This window comes from Dunckerocampus dactyliophorus, chromosome 5 (assembly GCF_027744805.1).
Source record: "Dunckerocampus dactyliophorus isolate RoL2022-P2 chromosome 5, RoL_Ddac_1.1, whole genome shotgun sequence".
NCBI lineage: Eukaryota > Metazoa > Chordata > Actinopteri > Syngnathiformes > Syngnathidae > Dunckerocampus > Dunckerocampus dactyliophorus.
In genome coordinates this window covers 32588951-32606128 of record NC_072823.1, presented here as the reverse complement: position 1 = coordinate 32606128, position 17178 = coordinate 32588951, and the positions used below count along the sequence as shown (strand labels likewise).

The window sequence follows — 17178 nt, the reverse complement described above, 5'->3', positions numbered from 1 at the left end:
ATAGACAATGCTGCAATGCTGCCTCTGTCCACCAGAGGAAGACTGACGTCATTGCAGTGCCCCGATGAATGCGTTGCTCAGATGTAATGCATGATGAAAAATCTTAAAATTTGTTTTAAACTCTTATTGGTACATGTTTGTGTATGTCTCAGGTACACCTTTTGAGTGTTAAGTTGCTGTGTGATGAGTTTAGAATATGCACGAGAGGGAGTCTGCAAAAGTGGCCGCTATAGACAGGTGGCCTCTATAGACAGGTTGGCGTCCAGTTTGAATGTTGACCAGTCGAGGAAAAAAAAGGGGGGGGGGGGGGGGGGGGAATAATAATAATGTTGACCAGTAGAGGGCACTGCGGATAAAAGTTGTACAGCACTACTAGGCTTGTTATTATCATGGTTCATGGTTTGAATTCATCCTGAACATCACAATTTTGCATGTCCAAAAAGGAGTAGGAAGAAGCAAAGCTTATTTAATCCTACCCCTCATCAGTTTCACATCAGTTGCAATACATTTATTCACCTCTTGTTCTTCCAAGTGTACTTTGTAGGTCTACATGACAACGTAGTGCAATCATAGCCAAGGTTTTTACTTACTAAAAGGAAGCTAGAGGCTTAATAATAACTGATAGAATATATCCACCACCCACAGAACAAAGCTGTGCTAGTAATGTCTTACGCTTGTTTATATTTTAATATTATTTATTTTATATTTATTTTAATATTTCTTTGCTTCGGAGCTGAATAACACTGACAAGTTAACAGACTAGTAGCCAACGGAAAAGAAGACGGCTTTGTTTGTGTCGAATACAGAACTTGTACTTAATTGAAGTATTTTAGAATGTACTCGCGTTATTTTTTCATCAATCCTCATCCACAAATCCATCAAAGTCCTCATCTTCTGTATTCCACACAAACAAAGCCGTCTTTGCCATTCGCTACTACAGTGGAATTTTCAGCTCCGAACCGTAGTAAGGGTGACCTGACTCCAGCAAAGAAGGAAACTTCTCCTGTTGATTCTGCCAACTTTATTTATTGAACGCGGCCACCAGACAGCAGCTCAGAACACACACACATCTCTCAGCATCGTCTCTCCTTCCTGCTTGCCCACAAGGCAAAGGTTAAACAAGCCCCACTACATAGCTGTCCAGCCAATGCCTGTAAGAAATGACACCGTTTATTTCCTGGTGTGCACTGGTCAATACTGTAATGCCGCTTGTTGTGGGGAGGGAGAGACTCACGTCGCCGATGCACTTTAATGGCTTTATTAACAGCGGAGAACACTGCAGGACTTTACATCCACGCCAACATAAACACACTTCCCAACTCTCTCCAAACTCACAGCTAGCACTGAGCCTAGCTCTCCTGCTCGGGACGCCCACCATCACTTCCCGTCACTTCCTGATGAACTAAAGCTGTAATGACACTCTGCCGTATAAAAAGTAAAATATTAAAAACAAGCGTAAGACATTACTAGCACAGCTTTGTTCTGTGGGTCGTGGATAATAACAGGGCTAGTAGTGCTGTACAACTTTTATCCACAGTCCCACAGTGCCCTCTACTGGTCAACATTCATTTTTCCCCCTTTTTTTCCCTCTACTGGTCAACATTCAAACTGGACGCCAACTTGTCTATAGCGGCCACTTTTGCAGTCTCCCTCTAGAGGCCGCTGTAGACAAGTTTGACTGTATGTATGTATGTTTGTATGTGTATATATATATATATATATATATATATATATCACCTCCTGTGATGTCCGATGGGTTGACAAGCTCATCATGAGTGAGCTGATAACTCATGATTGGCTCCTGCCAAAGAAAGCGCTACTGTTTCCTCACTGACTGTCGAGCAGCACAGTATTTAAACAATTAGTAGTAGTAGGAGATGTCAGATCAGAATTTATCCATAAATTAGCCTCACGGCTGTATAAGCAGCAGGGTTCAAAGTTGAAGAAAAAAGTGTAGGGGCTTATACACCAGAAATTACAGTAACAGATTTGCATCACAAAAATGCCTCCTCGAAAAAATTGCTACTTTGTCTCCCGTCCTACTACTGCGTGTCCATTGTTGTGTATGTGTTTCACGGGGGCTGAAGACTGCTGCGACGCGAGACTCTCGCATGTAAACGCTGGAACACACACACACACACACACACACACACACACAATGGACGCGCGGTGGTAGGACGGGAGAGAAAGCAACGCCACGCGATTGTGAAGTCTGATTTTTTTTTTTTTTTCGAGGAAGCATTTTTGTGATGCAAATGTATTACTCTTTTTTTCAGTGGCTGCTCATCACTGGAATCTGACAATAACTGGGCTCATGGGACGAAGTGGGGGGCGTAAGTCTCTGTTGATGCACTGCACTGCTGATGGGGTTGTCGTACAACTTCATGTCAAAAAATCCCAACTATCCCTTTCAATCCACCGGCAGAGTCTGCCAGCGGGTGGCATGTTTTGTTTTTTTTTCCCTCTTCGTCTGTGACTTCTGCCCAATTTCCTGCCGTTCTCATGGGGAGCTCACCTAGATGACATGTAAACTTAACAACTTAATGATGAGGCAAGGTGGAAGCCGCTTATACTGGCTATATTTTAATAATATTGAAGAAACCATATGCGGCGAGAGCGCATCGATAATCCATCATAAGGTTAAATGTTACCATAGTTTGAACGATTTTTCCTTACACTCCTGTTGTGCGCTAACAGTGTTTTTGTGTTGTCCACAGCTACTCCAACATCTTTGTAACGTCGCCCAGCCCAGACAATCTCCACACCATGTTTGAGTTCATCTTTAAAGGCTTTGATGCACTCCAGTATCAGGTAACTTGTCACTTCTACATCAAGCGTTTGATTCGTGCCAAGCACCCCTTGCTTCATGTCCTCTTTGGTTTGTGTAGGAACATCTGGACTACGAGATTATCCAGTCACTCAATCCAGAATTCAACAAAGCGGTGGTGCGGGTGAACGTCTTTAAAGAGCACAGACAGACCATTCAGGTGAGTTGGGTTCTCCTTTTTCTTTTTTTAATGTATACACTGCTCAAATAAACACGTACTCTTGTCTCTGTCTGGACTGCAGTACATCCATCCAGGCGATGCTGTTAAACTGGGCCAGGCTGAGCTTCTGGTCATTGACGAAGCTGCAGCCATCCCTCTACCCCTAGTCAAGAACCTGCTGGGACCATATCTGGTTTTCATGGCCTCCACCATCAATGGGTGAGTCAATTTTGATCGTTGATCATATTTTGTCTACTCTTTTTAATTTGGTACTTTGACATAACGCTCAGCTTTGGTCGTCACTGTCGCAGAGGTATTGCATTCCTAATCACTCCAACGGTTTTATTTGAAATATCTTCACATTTTGTGTGGTTAACAATCCCAAGAGTTTTGTCAGCGCTCATATTTTGTGTTTCACTACATTTTCTGCTTGTGTTTTGCATTGCTATTTCAGTGGCTCCCCGCATCATTTGCAACCCTGCAAATATGCAGGTTTTCATTCAAAACATTTTTTTTATATGTGGGAAAACCCGCCAGTTTGTCCTAATAATCTCTACAATTAGGCAGGTTATCAATCAGTCTTAAAGCCATCTCATTAGCCCCAAACTGGTCAAGCTTGAGCTGCACAGAAGGTAGTCCGAGGCAAACATCAGCTCTTTATGTTTACTTAACCAGCTTGATATTTACACCCTTGGTTAAACACAAACCAACTGGAGCTGATCAGCCCAAACACCTACCTCACTTATGGTGCAGTTACACATGGAACTGTTCCACACAGATCATGACTAGTATTGACATACATGCGTACACGCTAGTATACATGCCAAACAGTCCAATTTTATGCTAATTTATAACCCGCAAGGCATGCAGGGAAGCCTACTTGCTCACTTCGCAAACAGCAGTTACCCAGCATGTCTTGCGCGTTATAAATAAGAACAAAATAGTATTGTTTTAAATGTATATTGGTGTGGATGCATTTATTTTGACACCCATACAGTCTGTGTGTTACATTGTGTGCTCCACATTTGTTACTTCTGTTATTTTTGGTTGCGCCGTGAGGGAGGGAGCCGTTTGGCTTGAAGACCCTCTGCTGATTCAAGATTCAAGATTCAAGAGAGTTTTATTGTCATGTGCACAGTAAAACAGCAGTAATACCATGCAATGAAAATCTTATTCTGTTCATTCTCCCAAGAAAAGAAAGAAAACACAAGAAAGAATAAGAACATAAGAAACATAAACACATAAACATAAATACCAATAAATTAAGCAACAACAACAGAAGAGACATTAATACAGATATAAATAAATAAATAAATAAATAAATAAATAAAGTGCTATGGGTGTGTGTGTGTGTTGCGTGCGGCGTGTGCGAGTGCTTCGTTGAGAAGCCTGATGGCCTGTGGGTAAAAGCTGTTTGCCAGCCTTGTGGTCCTGGACTTCAGACTCCTGTAGCGTCTGCCTGACGGTAGGAGTGTGAATAATGAGTGTTGTGGATGTGTGCTGTCCTTGATGAGGTTGTGTGTTCTTCGTAGGACTCTAGTTTTATAAATGTCTTGCAGTGAGGGGAGGGCTGTCCCAACAATGTTCTGTGAGGTCTTGATCACCCGCTGGAGTGCCTTCCTATCACGTGTTGTACAGTTACCGTACCAAACAGTGATGGAGGCGGTAAGGACACTTTCCATAGTGCATCTGTAGAAGCAACTCAGGATTGTGGTGGACATGCCAAATTTCCTCAGTCTTCTCAGGAAGTACAGTCTCCTTTGGGACTTCTTCAGAATTTGTTGGGTGTTGTGAGACCAGGTGAGGTCCTCGCTGATGTGTGTGCCAAGGAACTTGAAGGTTTTCACCCTCTCCACCTCAGTCTCATCAATAAACAGGGGTCTATGCGGCTCCTTTTCCCTTGTTCTTGGGTCGATGATCATCTCTTTAGTCTTATCTGTATTGAGAAGGAGATTGTTATCACGACACCAAGCTATGAGGTCCGCCACCTCTCTTCTGTATGATGTTTCAACACCACCAGTGATCAGTCCGATGACTGTAGTGTCATCTGCAAATTTAATGATGCTGGTGTTGTTCTGGGAGGCCACGCAATCGTAGGTGAAGAGCGTGTAGAGGAGTGGACTCAGCACACACCCCTGTGGGGTCCCAGTGCTCACAATTCTTGAGCTGGATGTGCGATTGTGGACTCTGACTGACTGGAGCCTGCCTGTTAGAAAGTTAAACACCCAGTTACAGAGGGAGGGAGACAGGCCAAGTGTGAGGAGCTTATTTGTGGGTTTGTGGGGGCTGACTGTATTAAAAGCAGAGCTATAGTCTATAAATAGCATTCTGACGTATGTGTCCTGGCCCTGTAGGTGAGAAAGGGCTGTGTGGATGGCAGTGTTGACTGCATCATCCGTGGACCGAACAGAGTGTGAACACCGGAGTGTGTTGAATGTCCAAAATGAACAATAAAATAGCAAAAAAATAGAAAAACACGGGAGAGTGTCACAGAGACGTCTGCCACGGAGGGCGCCATCTTTGTATGATGTGAAGTACAGTAGCGCCATGGACTTGGCCCAGGCTTGATTTGGAGTGTCAAAAATAGACATTTCAATTACAGTCTTCCCTCGTTTTAACGTGGGGGTCAGGTTCCAAAAAATACCAGTGTTGAGTCAAATCCGTGTAGTAGAAGTTGATTTCTTTCTTGTTTTCGTTCATTATATATATTTTTTGTTTATGGATGTGTTTTTTCCTTTTACTGGGTATGTTTTTTTTGTTTAGGATATGTTTTTTTTGTTGATAGGATGTTTTTTTGTTTACCGGATATGTCTTTTAAGGCTGTAAACCCTCTCACCACACACTTGATACACTTTTCTCAGACATGAGAAAGCCTTGAAAGCGCGGATCACGCTTCTTGGTCCATGGGCTGAATCCGCAATGTAGTGTTTCCAAAATAAGCATGTCCAGAATTCCAACTTCTTGTGCAATGGTTAGCATCTTCCTGTCTTTTGGGTGCAACTGCAGGTGCCTTGTGTTGGTGCAGAGCGTTTAGTCTACATTAAGTTTTATCGGGGAGAAAACATGCACACACACAGCACTAAAGAGCCACACTGCTACCGACTGGACAGTTATGTAAATTAGGCAAGCTGAACGCATTCTGTATGGTACAGGACACATGGCATGGAGGAGATTGATGGGTGGTCTACAGTCTCTTAGCCAATCGGGATGCAGAAGACAATACGGGTTCTCCCTTAGCGAATCAGGACTCAGAACACAATGCGTTCATATGCAGTTAAAAAAAAAAAAAGAAAATAGCATGCTACACTGTAAGAAAAAAAAAATTGCACACCAAAAAAATTGTTATAGCGAGGGAACACTGTACTCTTAGTTTGTCACCATTCACGGGTGGTCTTGAGAACATAACCACAGCGCTACAGAACTAGTTTTGAGGAAGATGTGTCAGTAATTTGTATTTACCGTCTGTCTGTCAAGCTACTTTTTTCTGTTAGAAAACACTGTATCAAAAAATGCAGCAGACCCAAAATTTGGGTCACTAATAAAATTTTGTGCCTTGACCCCGTACTTTTTAAGAATCGATGGCAGTGTAACACAGCGCCACAATTCCGGTTGGTACCATGGCGCGGCAAGATGCAACTCCCTTTAAGTTCTGCTGTCATTCCTCCTCGCTGCTGCAGCTGCTGCTCGTCACCGTGGCTCCCGTGCTAAGTTGTTTGCTCGAGCTCCAGCGATTACTACTGCACCGATGAGGACTGACTTATTTGCCGTTCAAATATTTATATATATATTAGATAAAGTATGAATTGTACATAGGCTATATACTGTAGATATGGAATGATTAGATATTGATAATACACTCCCTTGACAGCCCATGAAATTTCAGTTACAATCAGTCCAGGTTCAGATGCACCATGTCCTTAATCCAGTTCGTCAGAGGGTAAACAGATGCATTGATAATGTCCAGAAAAAGAAAAGGGTTAGAATGTTCCCACCGCGATGCGGCGTGTGGGTGGCTCACCATCATGTATGTTGTCAGCAGGTATGTAGGAGAAAGATTCAGTGGGGAAAAAATATGACCGCTGAGTGGATGTCACTCGCACAGCCAGTAATGGAATCTGTGCAGTAGTTTTCATCGCTGTAGCTCGAGCAAACAACAAGCAACTGCAATAGCGAGAGGAGGAATGACAGCAGAACCTAAAGGGAGTTGCGTCCTGCCGCGCCAAGGTGGCAACCAGAGGTTTGTCAAAAGATTCCACATTTATTAAGAGCCAATCTCAGATAAATGGGAAATCAGAGTTGTCCAATGGGATACACAGCTCAACGTGAGATCAGGGAGTGCTGTGTCCTCACCTTCACAGAAACCTGGCTGACGGAGGATATACCGGACTCGGCGATCCAGTTGGAAACATTTGCTGCTTACAGGGGAGATCGGACTTTAGCGTCTGGTAAACACAGAGGTGGCGGCATCTGTGTCTACGTAAACAAACGGTGGTGCACAGACGTACAGACGATGGAAAAGCACCGCTCGCAGGACATTGAGCTGCTGTTGGTGAAATGCAGACCTTTTTATTTGCCTCGTGAGTTTAGCGCTGTGTATTTAACTGCTGTTTACATCCCACCACGAGCTAACACCGCTAACGCACTAGGCCTCCTGCATGACATCATTGATAAACACGAGACCAAACACCCAGACGCTGTATTCATTATATCTGGCGATTTCAACCACTGTAACCTCAGGACTGTCCTCCCCAAATATTACCAGCATGTGAGCTTTCCCACAAGGGAAAATAACATCCTGGACCCCCTGTAAGTACAGCAGTTAAAGTGTGGAATGAAGAAACTGATCAAGTACTTCAGGACTGCTTTGGCTGCACAAACTGGGATGTGTTTAAAACTGCAGCGGGGAGGGAAGATTGTATGTGTGTACTTTATTTATCCCACAGCGGGGAAATTTACTTGTTACAGCAGCAAGCAAGCAAGATACGCAAGTAAAGAGTACAGTGTAAAGAATACATAGTGACTACAACATGGTTCAGGTGGTGCAGGTGTTGTAGAGCCTGACAGCGGTCGGTATGAAGGACCTGCGGAACCTCTCCTTCTTACACCGTGGGTGTAACAGTCTGCTGCTGAAGGAGCTTCCCAGGGAAACAACAGTGTCATGTAGCGGGTGAAAGGTGTTGTCCATGATGGATGTCAGCTTAGCCAACATCCTTCTCTCCCCCACTTCCTCCACGGAGTCCAGAGGACCGTCCAGGACAGAGCTCGCTCTCCTGATCAGCCTATTGATCCTGCTCCTGTCCCTGTCCGTGCTGCCCCCTCTCCAGCAGCCCACAGCATAGAAGATGGCTGAGGCCACCACAGTGTCATAAAAGGTCCGTAAAAGAGTCCTGCACACACCAAAGGACCTCAGTCTCCTCAGCAGGTGGAGGCGACTTTGGCCCTTCTTGTAGAGGGCGTGGGTGTTGACGGACCAGTCCAGCTTGTTGTTAAGGTGAACACCCAGGAATTTGCAGCTGTCTACCAACACTATGTCCGCTCCCTGGATGTTCACCGGTGTAAAGTGAGAAGTTTTCCTCTGGAAGTTAATGATCATCTTCTTTGTCTTGCTGGTGTTGAGCTGCAGCTGGTTAAGCTTACTCCAGCTGATAAAGTCCCTGATGACCGTCCTGTATTCCAGATCATTCCCCTCTGAAACACAACCAACGATGGCTGTGTCGTCGGAGAACTTCTGGATGTGACACTGTGTGGAGTTGTGTGTGAAGTCCGAGGTGTAGAGGGTGAAGAGGAAAGGGGAGAGCACCGTACCCTGAGGGGCACCTGTGCTGCAGAGTACCATGTCAGACACACAGTGACGGAGCCTCACATACTGTGGTCTGTTGGTGAGGTAGTCTATAACCCATGCAGTCAGGTGTTGGTCTACTCCCACACTCTCCATCTTCTCTCTGAGTAGTGACGGCTGGATGGTGTTGAAGGCACTGGAGAAGTCAAAAAACATGACCCTCACAGCGCTCCCGCTGTCCTCCAGGTGTAGCAGTGATCTGTGCAGCAGGTAGACCACTGCATCGTCCACTCCGATCCGAGGCCGGAAAGCAAACTGCAAGGGGTCCAGCTAAGTGCCCACCAGGGGTCGCAGGTGCTGCAGGATAATCCTCTCCATGGTCTTCATCAGGTGAGAGGTCAAGTCAACAGGCCTGAAGTGGTGGACCACACAGGAGGTCTTCCACAGGGCCGGGACTTTCTCCAGGCTCAGGCTGAGATTGAACAAGTGCCTGAGAACTCCACAGAGCTGGTCAGCACAGTCCTTGAGGATTCTAGGGCTGATGCCGTCCGGTCCCGGGGCCTTCCTTGCCTTGATCTTCCTCAGCTGACTTCTCACCTGATCATCAGTTATGGAGAGGGGAGTAGAGGATGGCTGGGATGGGGATGTGGGGGTGAAGAGTGGTGAGTTGGTAGGGGAGGGAGGGAGGGCAGACTCAAATCTGTTAAAAAACAGATTGTGTTCATCTGCCCAGATCTTGTCCCCACTGGCTTGGTCTCTCCCCACTCCTTTACCATGGCCTGTGATGGTCTGCAGGTCTCTCCAGACTTCCCTGGCATTATTCTCCTCCAGCCGCTTCTCCAGTTTCCTCCTGTAGCAGTCCTTCCCCTTCCTGATCTTGAGCCGGAGTTCCCTCTGGACTCTGCACAGCTCCTCCTTGTCCCCCGAGTTGAAGACCCTTTTCTTCTTGTTCAGCAGGGCCTTAATCTCAGAGGTCACCCAGGGTTTGTTGTTAGGAAAACACAGCACCAACTTGGAGGGCACAGTGTGCAGAAGTTCAGAAGTTTATATAGTCTGTGATGCAGTGTGTCATGCTGTCAACGTCACTGCCATGGGAACTACAGAGCACTTCCCAGTCTGTTGTCTGGAAGCAGTCTCTGAGCCTAGCACTGCTCTCTTCAGACCACTGCTTCACAGGCCTCTTCACAGGGGGTTGTCTATTCACTACTGGAGTGTAGTCCGTGACGAGATGGACGAGGTTGTGATCAGAACGACCCAGCGGGGGGAGTACTGTTGTACTTTTGATTTGGATGAATATGCTTCTGCTGTTACTGGCTACATTAGCACATGTATAGAGACTGTTAGCACCACGAAGTATTACAGAAAATACCCTAACCAAAAACAGTGGATGAATTGTGATGTAAGGGCTAAGCTACGTGCTCGTTCGACTGCATTTGTCATGGGCACCGCTGAGGACTACAAAAAGGCCAGATATGACCTGAGGAGGTCCATACGAGAGGCCAAAAGACAGTACAGACAAAAGCTGGAGGGCTACTATTCCACCTCAGACCCTCGGCGCATGTGGGCGAGGCTCCAGCACATCACAGACTATCGACAGCGGAGTAGCGTAGCCACGTCCAGCCAAACCACACTTCCAGATGAGCTGAATGAGTTCTGTGCCCGCTTTGACACCCAAACTCCTGATGAGCAGAGAGGGTGGCTGGACTTGGGGAGCACACAGGACTCACCTCTCATGGTGACATCAGCTGATCGCCCTATAGCACTCACTCCTATTGTAATGAAGTGCTTTGAAAGAATAGTCATGACCCACATCAAAAAGAGCATCCCGGCGGCTACTGTGGACCCTCTACAGTTTGCATGTCGCCAGAACCGGTCCACGGATGATGCAGTCAACACTGCCATCCACACAGCCCTTTCTCACCTACAGGGCCAGGACACATATGTCAGAATGCTATTTATAGACTATAGCTCTGCTTTTAATACAGTCAGCCCCCACAAACTCACAAATAAGCTCCTCACACTTGGCCTGTCACCCTCCCTCTGTAACTGGGTGTTTAACTTTCTAACAGGCAGGCCCCAGTCAGTCAGAGTCCAAAATCGCACATCCAGCTCAAGAATTGTGAGCACTCGGACCCCAGAGGGGTGTGTGCTGAGTCCGCTCCTCTACACGCTCTTCACCTACGATTGCGTGGCCTCCCAGAACAACACCAGCATCATTAAATTTGCGGATGACACTACAGTCTTCGGCCTGATCACTGGTGGTGTTGAAACATCATACAGAAGAGAGGTGGCGGACCTCATAGCTTGGTGTCGTGATAACAATCTCCTTCTCAATACAGATAAGACTAAAGAGATGATCATCGACCCAAGAACAAGGGAAAAGGAGCCGCATAGACCCCTGTTTTTTGATGAGACTGAGGTGGAGAGGGTGAAAACCTTCAAGTTCACACACATCAGCGAGGACCTCACCTGGTCTCACAAGAAGAAGTCCCAAAGGAGACTGTACTTCCTGAGAAGACTGAGGAAATTTGGCATGTCCACCACAATCCTGAGTTGCTTCTACAGATGCACTATGGAAAGTGTCCTTACCGCCTCCATCACTGTTTGGTACGGTAACTGTACAACACGTGATAGGAAGGCACTCCAGCGGGTGATCAAGACCTCACAGAACATTGTTGGGGCAGCCCTCCCCTCACTGCAAGACATTTATAAAACTAGAGTCCTACGAAGAACACACAACCTCATCAAGGACAGCACACATCCACAACACTCATTATTCACACTCCTACCGTCAGGCAGACGCTACAGGAGTTTGAAGTCCAGGACCACAAGGCTGGCAAACAGCTTTTACCCACAGGCCATCAGGCTTCTCAACAAAGCACTCGCACACGCCGCACGCACACACTCATAGCACTTTATTATTTATTTATTTATTTGTATTAATGTCTCTTCTGTTTTTGTTGCTTAATTTATTGGGTGTATATGTTTATGTTTCTTATGTTCTTATTCTTTCTTGTGTTTTCTTTCTTTTCTTGGGAGAATGAACAGAATAAGATTTTCATTGCATAGTATAACTGCTGTTTTACCATGCACATGACAATAAAACTCTCTTATGGTTGTCTATGCATTTGTTTCACAGTGCATTGGTTTAGAACTGCACTGTGTCACAGAGAGCTGTTTTTGTCCATCTCATGTAGCCAAATTCACTACTGCAAACTACAAGTACTTGTAAACGTATACAGTAAAAAGGAATACCTCTCTGTCAGTGTAAATCCAAACTTGTAAATGTTATCTTTGCAAAGGCACAATTGTTCACGCAGCTCTTGTATTGTACCTCATTAGAGTATATAACGTGTTGTTCTGAGCTCATTCCACATCAATGTGTGCAGCTATGAAGGCACGGGTCGGTCCCTCTCCCTCAAACTGATTCAGCAGCTGAGACAGCAGAGTGCAGACGGCCAACACAGCATGACAGCAGAGAACAGGAACACCAACACAGCCAGGCTAGCAGCAGGTACTGTACTGTACTTATACTGTATTGTGTAGAATGTTTATACCATACAGTAATCCCTCATTTATCGCAGTTACAGTAATTGGTTCCAGACACGGCCGTGATAATTGCATAGAACCTGTTTACGACCTTCTAAATATGGCTTTTAACATTATTAGAGCCCCTCTATACATGAAATGACACCCACTCATATTACACAATATTGTAGACATAATAAGAGAAAATAAGACATAATATAGACGGGGGTGGACAAACACCGTCTCGGGGGCCACAGCAGCCTGCCAAGGCTTCGAAAGTATTTAATTTAAACTTTTAACATACAAGGTGGCAACCCCTCCCATGGTGCACAAGTTAAGAAAATATGTGACACACAACTTAACCTAGCCACTGCACTGTCTGGCAAGTTTAAAAAAAAAAAAAAAAAAAAAGGGTTCTTAGTTCAGATTGTATATCACACATCCTGTATTCATGCACATTCCAGGTGTCTTATTCATTAAAAATGTTTGAAGTGCTCCTGAAAAAGGGACACAAGCATGTATTGCAGATTGTGTGGCACTTTTACAGATAAAATAAGACAAATAATTCCAGGTGGACTGTTGGAATCCTAAGCGTAAAATAGTGTGATAGCTACTGGTACATTTTGAAAAAATGTGAGAGTGAAGCCACGATATTTGAAGCGCCATGCGGCCAGGGAAGACTGTATTTGTATGATTAGAATAATTGGAAAATGATCAGTAACCTCAGATTCATGATTGTCACATTATTATTACTACTAACATCATTTGTAGACTAAAGTCAAGTAAGCCGTATAGTTTTCATCCGTATAAATTCACACTTAAATTCGTATTCAAGAATGATTAACTTTTGTGGAACAATAACTTCTTATTAGGCTACGTTCATACATTTTGTGCACATTTGTCCTGAGCTATTTGGAGGATCCGACCTGGTGAGAGGAGTCAAAACAAAGCTGAGTAAGAGACAAACATGAACAGTCTGTTCAGCTTTGGAGAGATGCAATCTACAGACAACACACACTAGTTTTTATTAGGAATGTCTCGCTCCACATTTTTTGGCTTTTTTTATGGTCTTGTCGATGTTTTTAAAAAATAAAATAAAATAAAAAGCTTTTATTGCAAACATGAATTTATGGAATTGAATATGGTTATGAAAATAGATCTTCAAAGCATTAAAAATAAGGCAAGCAATTTACTTTTTTATCCCACAGCATGACCAACAATATTGTTTGGCTTCTGAGAGTCAGGTCCCTAATCCAATAAAAGTCCATCCAGTAAAAGATAAATAACATTGGGGGAAAATGGGCGTGCAAAATACTTTTAGGGTCGGACTAATCCATTGACGTGGTTATGGATCCATTTGTGGTGTGACCTTTTAAAAGAAACTCTCTTCGGTGCAAAAGTAATTTATTGACGGCCCCGAGTATCAACAACCACCATGACACAGCAGTCCGTGCACAGTGAGGGGGAACTACCTAGCGCTGTATCTACAGAGCTGAATATCCAACGTCCAAAGTGAAACTAACTTCACCACGGTACACCGCGTACATGTCTGGATAGCAGCGTTGCGTTTTCTTCTTCTGGTGGGTGGCGGGGAGTCGAGTTGCATACAGCTTTGAGGCGCGTTACCGCACCTACCAGGCTGGAGTGTGGCCCAGAGAAACAAACGTTGTACGGCAACCAGATCAGCCCGAAAAAATACAGCAGATCGGATCGGCAGCCAATCATGATTCTTAAAATCGGATCGGGTCATCTGTAGTTTTTATCACTGCCAACTCTTGTTAACAAGATGGAGTTGGCTGAGTTTGGGCCCAATGTGTGGAATAATGCAGCAACACCTATCCACTCTAACAAGGAACAACTCCCTCTTGTTGGGGTTCATTTCGTAGGAGAGCTCTTATCTGACGCCACAGCTGTCCACTTTACATGTGACCTTGTGTTCAATTTCATCATCACCTGATCCCTGAAGCTGTTCAACAAAAGAACCGGGTAAACTTTTGGTATTTTAGTTTATTTAGCCATTTTTTGGCTTAAAATGCTTAATTTAGGCAAAAAATGTCAGTGTGCATAGACTCCAGTCAACCACGAAACAGCGTGATTTATTAATATATTTTTGAAAAACCCTGAGTGAGTGACGCTGCGGAATTCAAAGCATGAAATGGTGAGGGATTACTGTGCTATACTATACTGCTCAAAAAAATGAAAGGAACACTTGGAAAACACATCCGATTTAAACTGGGGGGAAAATGATGTTGAATATGTTTCCTGATAATAAGTGGGTGATGTATTAGTAACAAAATGATGCCACATCATTTGATAGAAATGAAAATGATCACCCTATAGAGGGGGGAAATCAAAGACACCCCAATAATGAAAGTGAAAAAATGATGCAGCACACTGGTCCATTTTGCTAGAATGTCATTGTAGCAACTCAAAATGATTCTCAGTAGTTTGTGTGTCCCCCACGTGCTTGTACGCATGCCTGACAACGTGGGGGCATGCTCCTAATGAGACTACGGATGGTGTCCTGGGGGATCTCCTCCCAGATCTGGACCAGGGCGTCACTGCGGTACCTGGACGCATGGAGGAGATTCCAGGAGACAGGTAGTTACTCCAGGAAAGCTGGTCAGGGCCGTAGAAGGTCCTTCAACCCTCAGCAGGATCGGTATCTGCTCCTTTGTGCAAGGAGGAACAGGATGAGCACTGCCAGAGCCCTACAAAATGACCTCCAGCAGGCCACTGGTGTGAATGTTTCTGACCAAACAATCAGAAACAGGCTCCATGAGGGTGGCCTGAGGGCCCGACGTCCTGTAGTGGGCCCTGTGCTCACTGCCCAGCACCGTAGAGCTGGATTGGCATTTGCCATAGACCACCAGAATTGGCAACTACACCACTGGTGCCCTGTGCTCTTCACTGATGAGAGCAAGTCCAACCTGAGCACATGCGACAGACGTGAAAGGGTCTGGAGATGCCGTGGAGAACGTTATGCTGCCTGCAACATCATTCAGCATGACCGGTTTGGTGGTGGGTCAGTGATGGTCTGGGGAGGCATATCCCTGGAAGGACGCACAGACCTCTACAGGTTAGATAACGGCACCCTGACTGCTATTAGGTATCGGGATGAAATCCTTGGACCCATTGTCAGAACCTACGCTGGTGCAGTGGGATCTGGGTCCCTCCTGGTCCACGACAATGCCCGACCTCATGTGGCTAGTGTATGCAGGTAGTTCCTGGAGGATGAAGGAATTGATACCATTGACTGGCACACACGTTCACCTGACCTAAACCCAATAGAACACCTCTGGGACATTATGTTGAGGTCCATCCGGCACCGCCAGGTTGCTCCTCAGACTGTCCAGGAGCTCATGGATGCCCTGGTCCAGATCTGGGAGGAGATCCCCCAGGACACCATCCGTAGTCTCATTAGGAGCATGCCCCCACGTTGTCAGGCATGCGTACAAGCACGTGGGGGCCACACAAACTACTGAGAATCATTTTGAGTTGCTACAATGACATTTTAGCTAAATGGACCAGTGCGTCTGTGTAGGCTCTCAGTCGTACAGGAGTTGTCCATCGAGGAAAAGGCTTCTTGAGACGTCATCTGTACTTCTGTGTAGAAGGTGTCGGACGTTTCGCTCCTCATCCGAAGAGCTTCGTCAGCGAACTAACAAGTGCTGGTAGCTTAGGCCTTAAATACAGTAAGAGTGGGCGGAATTGGTGTGCCAACACCCTCCTCCTATTGGTTCGTTACACTAAGCCTGGGCGGAGCAGTGGTATAATCCTATCCTGTTATTCACACCTACGATAAAAGGGAAGTGTCGCTCCCTGAATTGGGTATGAACGACTCTGATACTGGCTTGTTAGCATCTATTGTTCTGGCTCGGCCCTGCCTTCACCTCATTTGCAAGACTAAGAGCTGTGGGTTTTGGTCTCAGTAACCTGCTGAACACAGGGTCCAAATTAAACCTCAAACCACCATTCCGATTCAATGATGGGTTCTGTTGTTTGACAAAAATAGCTTCCTTTACTCCTCTTTCAAACCATCTGTTTTCTTTGGCCAAAATCTTTACCTCGCTGTCCTGAAAAGAGTGATTGGTAGCTTTCAGGTGTAGATGTACTGCTGATTGAGGACCACTAGAATTGTCCCTGCGATGTTGATAAAGCCTTTTTTGGAGCATTTGCTTAGTTTCCCCAATGTAGTGCTCTTTGCATTCCTCATCTTTACAGTGGATGGAATAGACCACATTGCTCTGTTTCTGGTTTGGAGCCTTGTCTTTAGGATGCACTAATTTTTGTCTCAGGGTATTTACTGGTTTGAAATAGGTAGGAATTTTGTGTTGCCATAAGATCCTCTGGAGTTTTTCGGAGACCCCCGCTACATAAGGGACTACCACTCCTCTCCTTTTAGCTTCTGTGGGCTTTTGGGTTTCTTTCCCTACTCTCTTCTTTTGACATTTGTTAAAAGCCCACCGTGGGTACCCACAGGTTGAGAGCGCTCTCTGGACATGTTGTGTCTCCTTTTTCTTTCCCTCAGCACTAGTTGGTATTTACCAACTAATACCAACTAGTGCTGAGGGAAAGAAAAAGGCCGAGCCAGAACAATAGATGCTAACAAGCCAGTATCAGAGTCGTTCATACCCAATTCAGGGAGCGACACTTCCCTTTTATCGTAGGTGTGAATAACAGGATAGGATTATACCACTGCTCCGCCCAGGCTTAGTGTAAGGAACCAATAGGAGGAGAGTGTTGGCACACCAATTCCACCCACTCTTACTGTATTTAAGGCCTAAGCTACCAGCACTTATTAGTTCGCTGACGAAGCTCTTCGGATGAGGAGCGAAACGTCCGACACCTTCTACACAGAAGTACAGATGACGTCTCAAGAAG

The 17178-nt window shown here is 45.3% G+C and overlaps 1 protein-coding gene across 1 annotated transcript in view; it reads left to right on the top strand.

Moving 5' to 3' along the window:
* The window catches only part of nat10 (N-acetyltransferase 10), a 52644-nt gene that overhangs the window by 17927 nt on the left and 17539 nt on the right, over nucleotides 1-17178 (top strand). The window contains exons 10-13 of the mRNA XM_054777418.1: nucleotides 2718-2811; nucleotides 2889-2987; nucleotides 3070-3206; nucleotides 12156-12280. Coding sequence (XP_054633393.1) covers nucleotides 2718-2811; nucleotides 2889-2987; nucleotides 3070-3206; nucleotides 12156-12280 — 455 coding nt within the window. The remainder of the gene's footprint in view (nucleotides 1-2717; nucleotides 2812-2888; nucleotides 2988-3069; nucleotides 3207-12155; nucleotides 12281-17178) is intronic.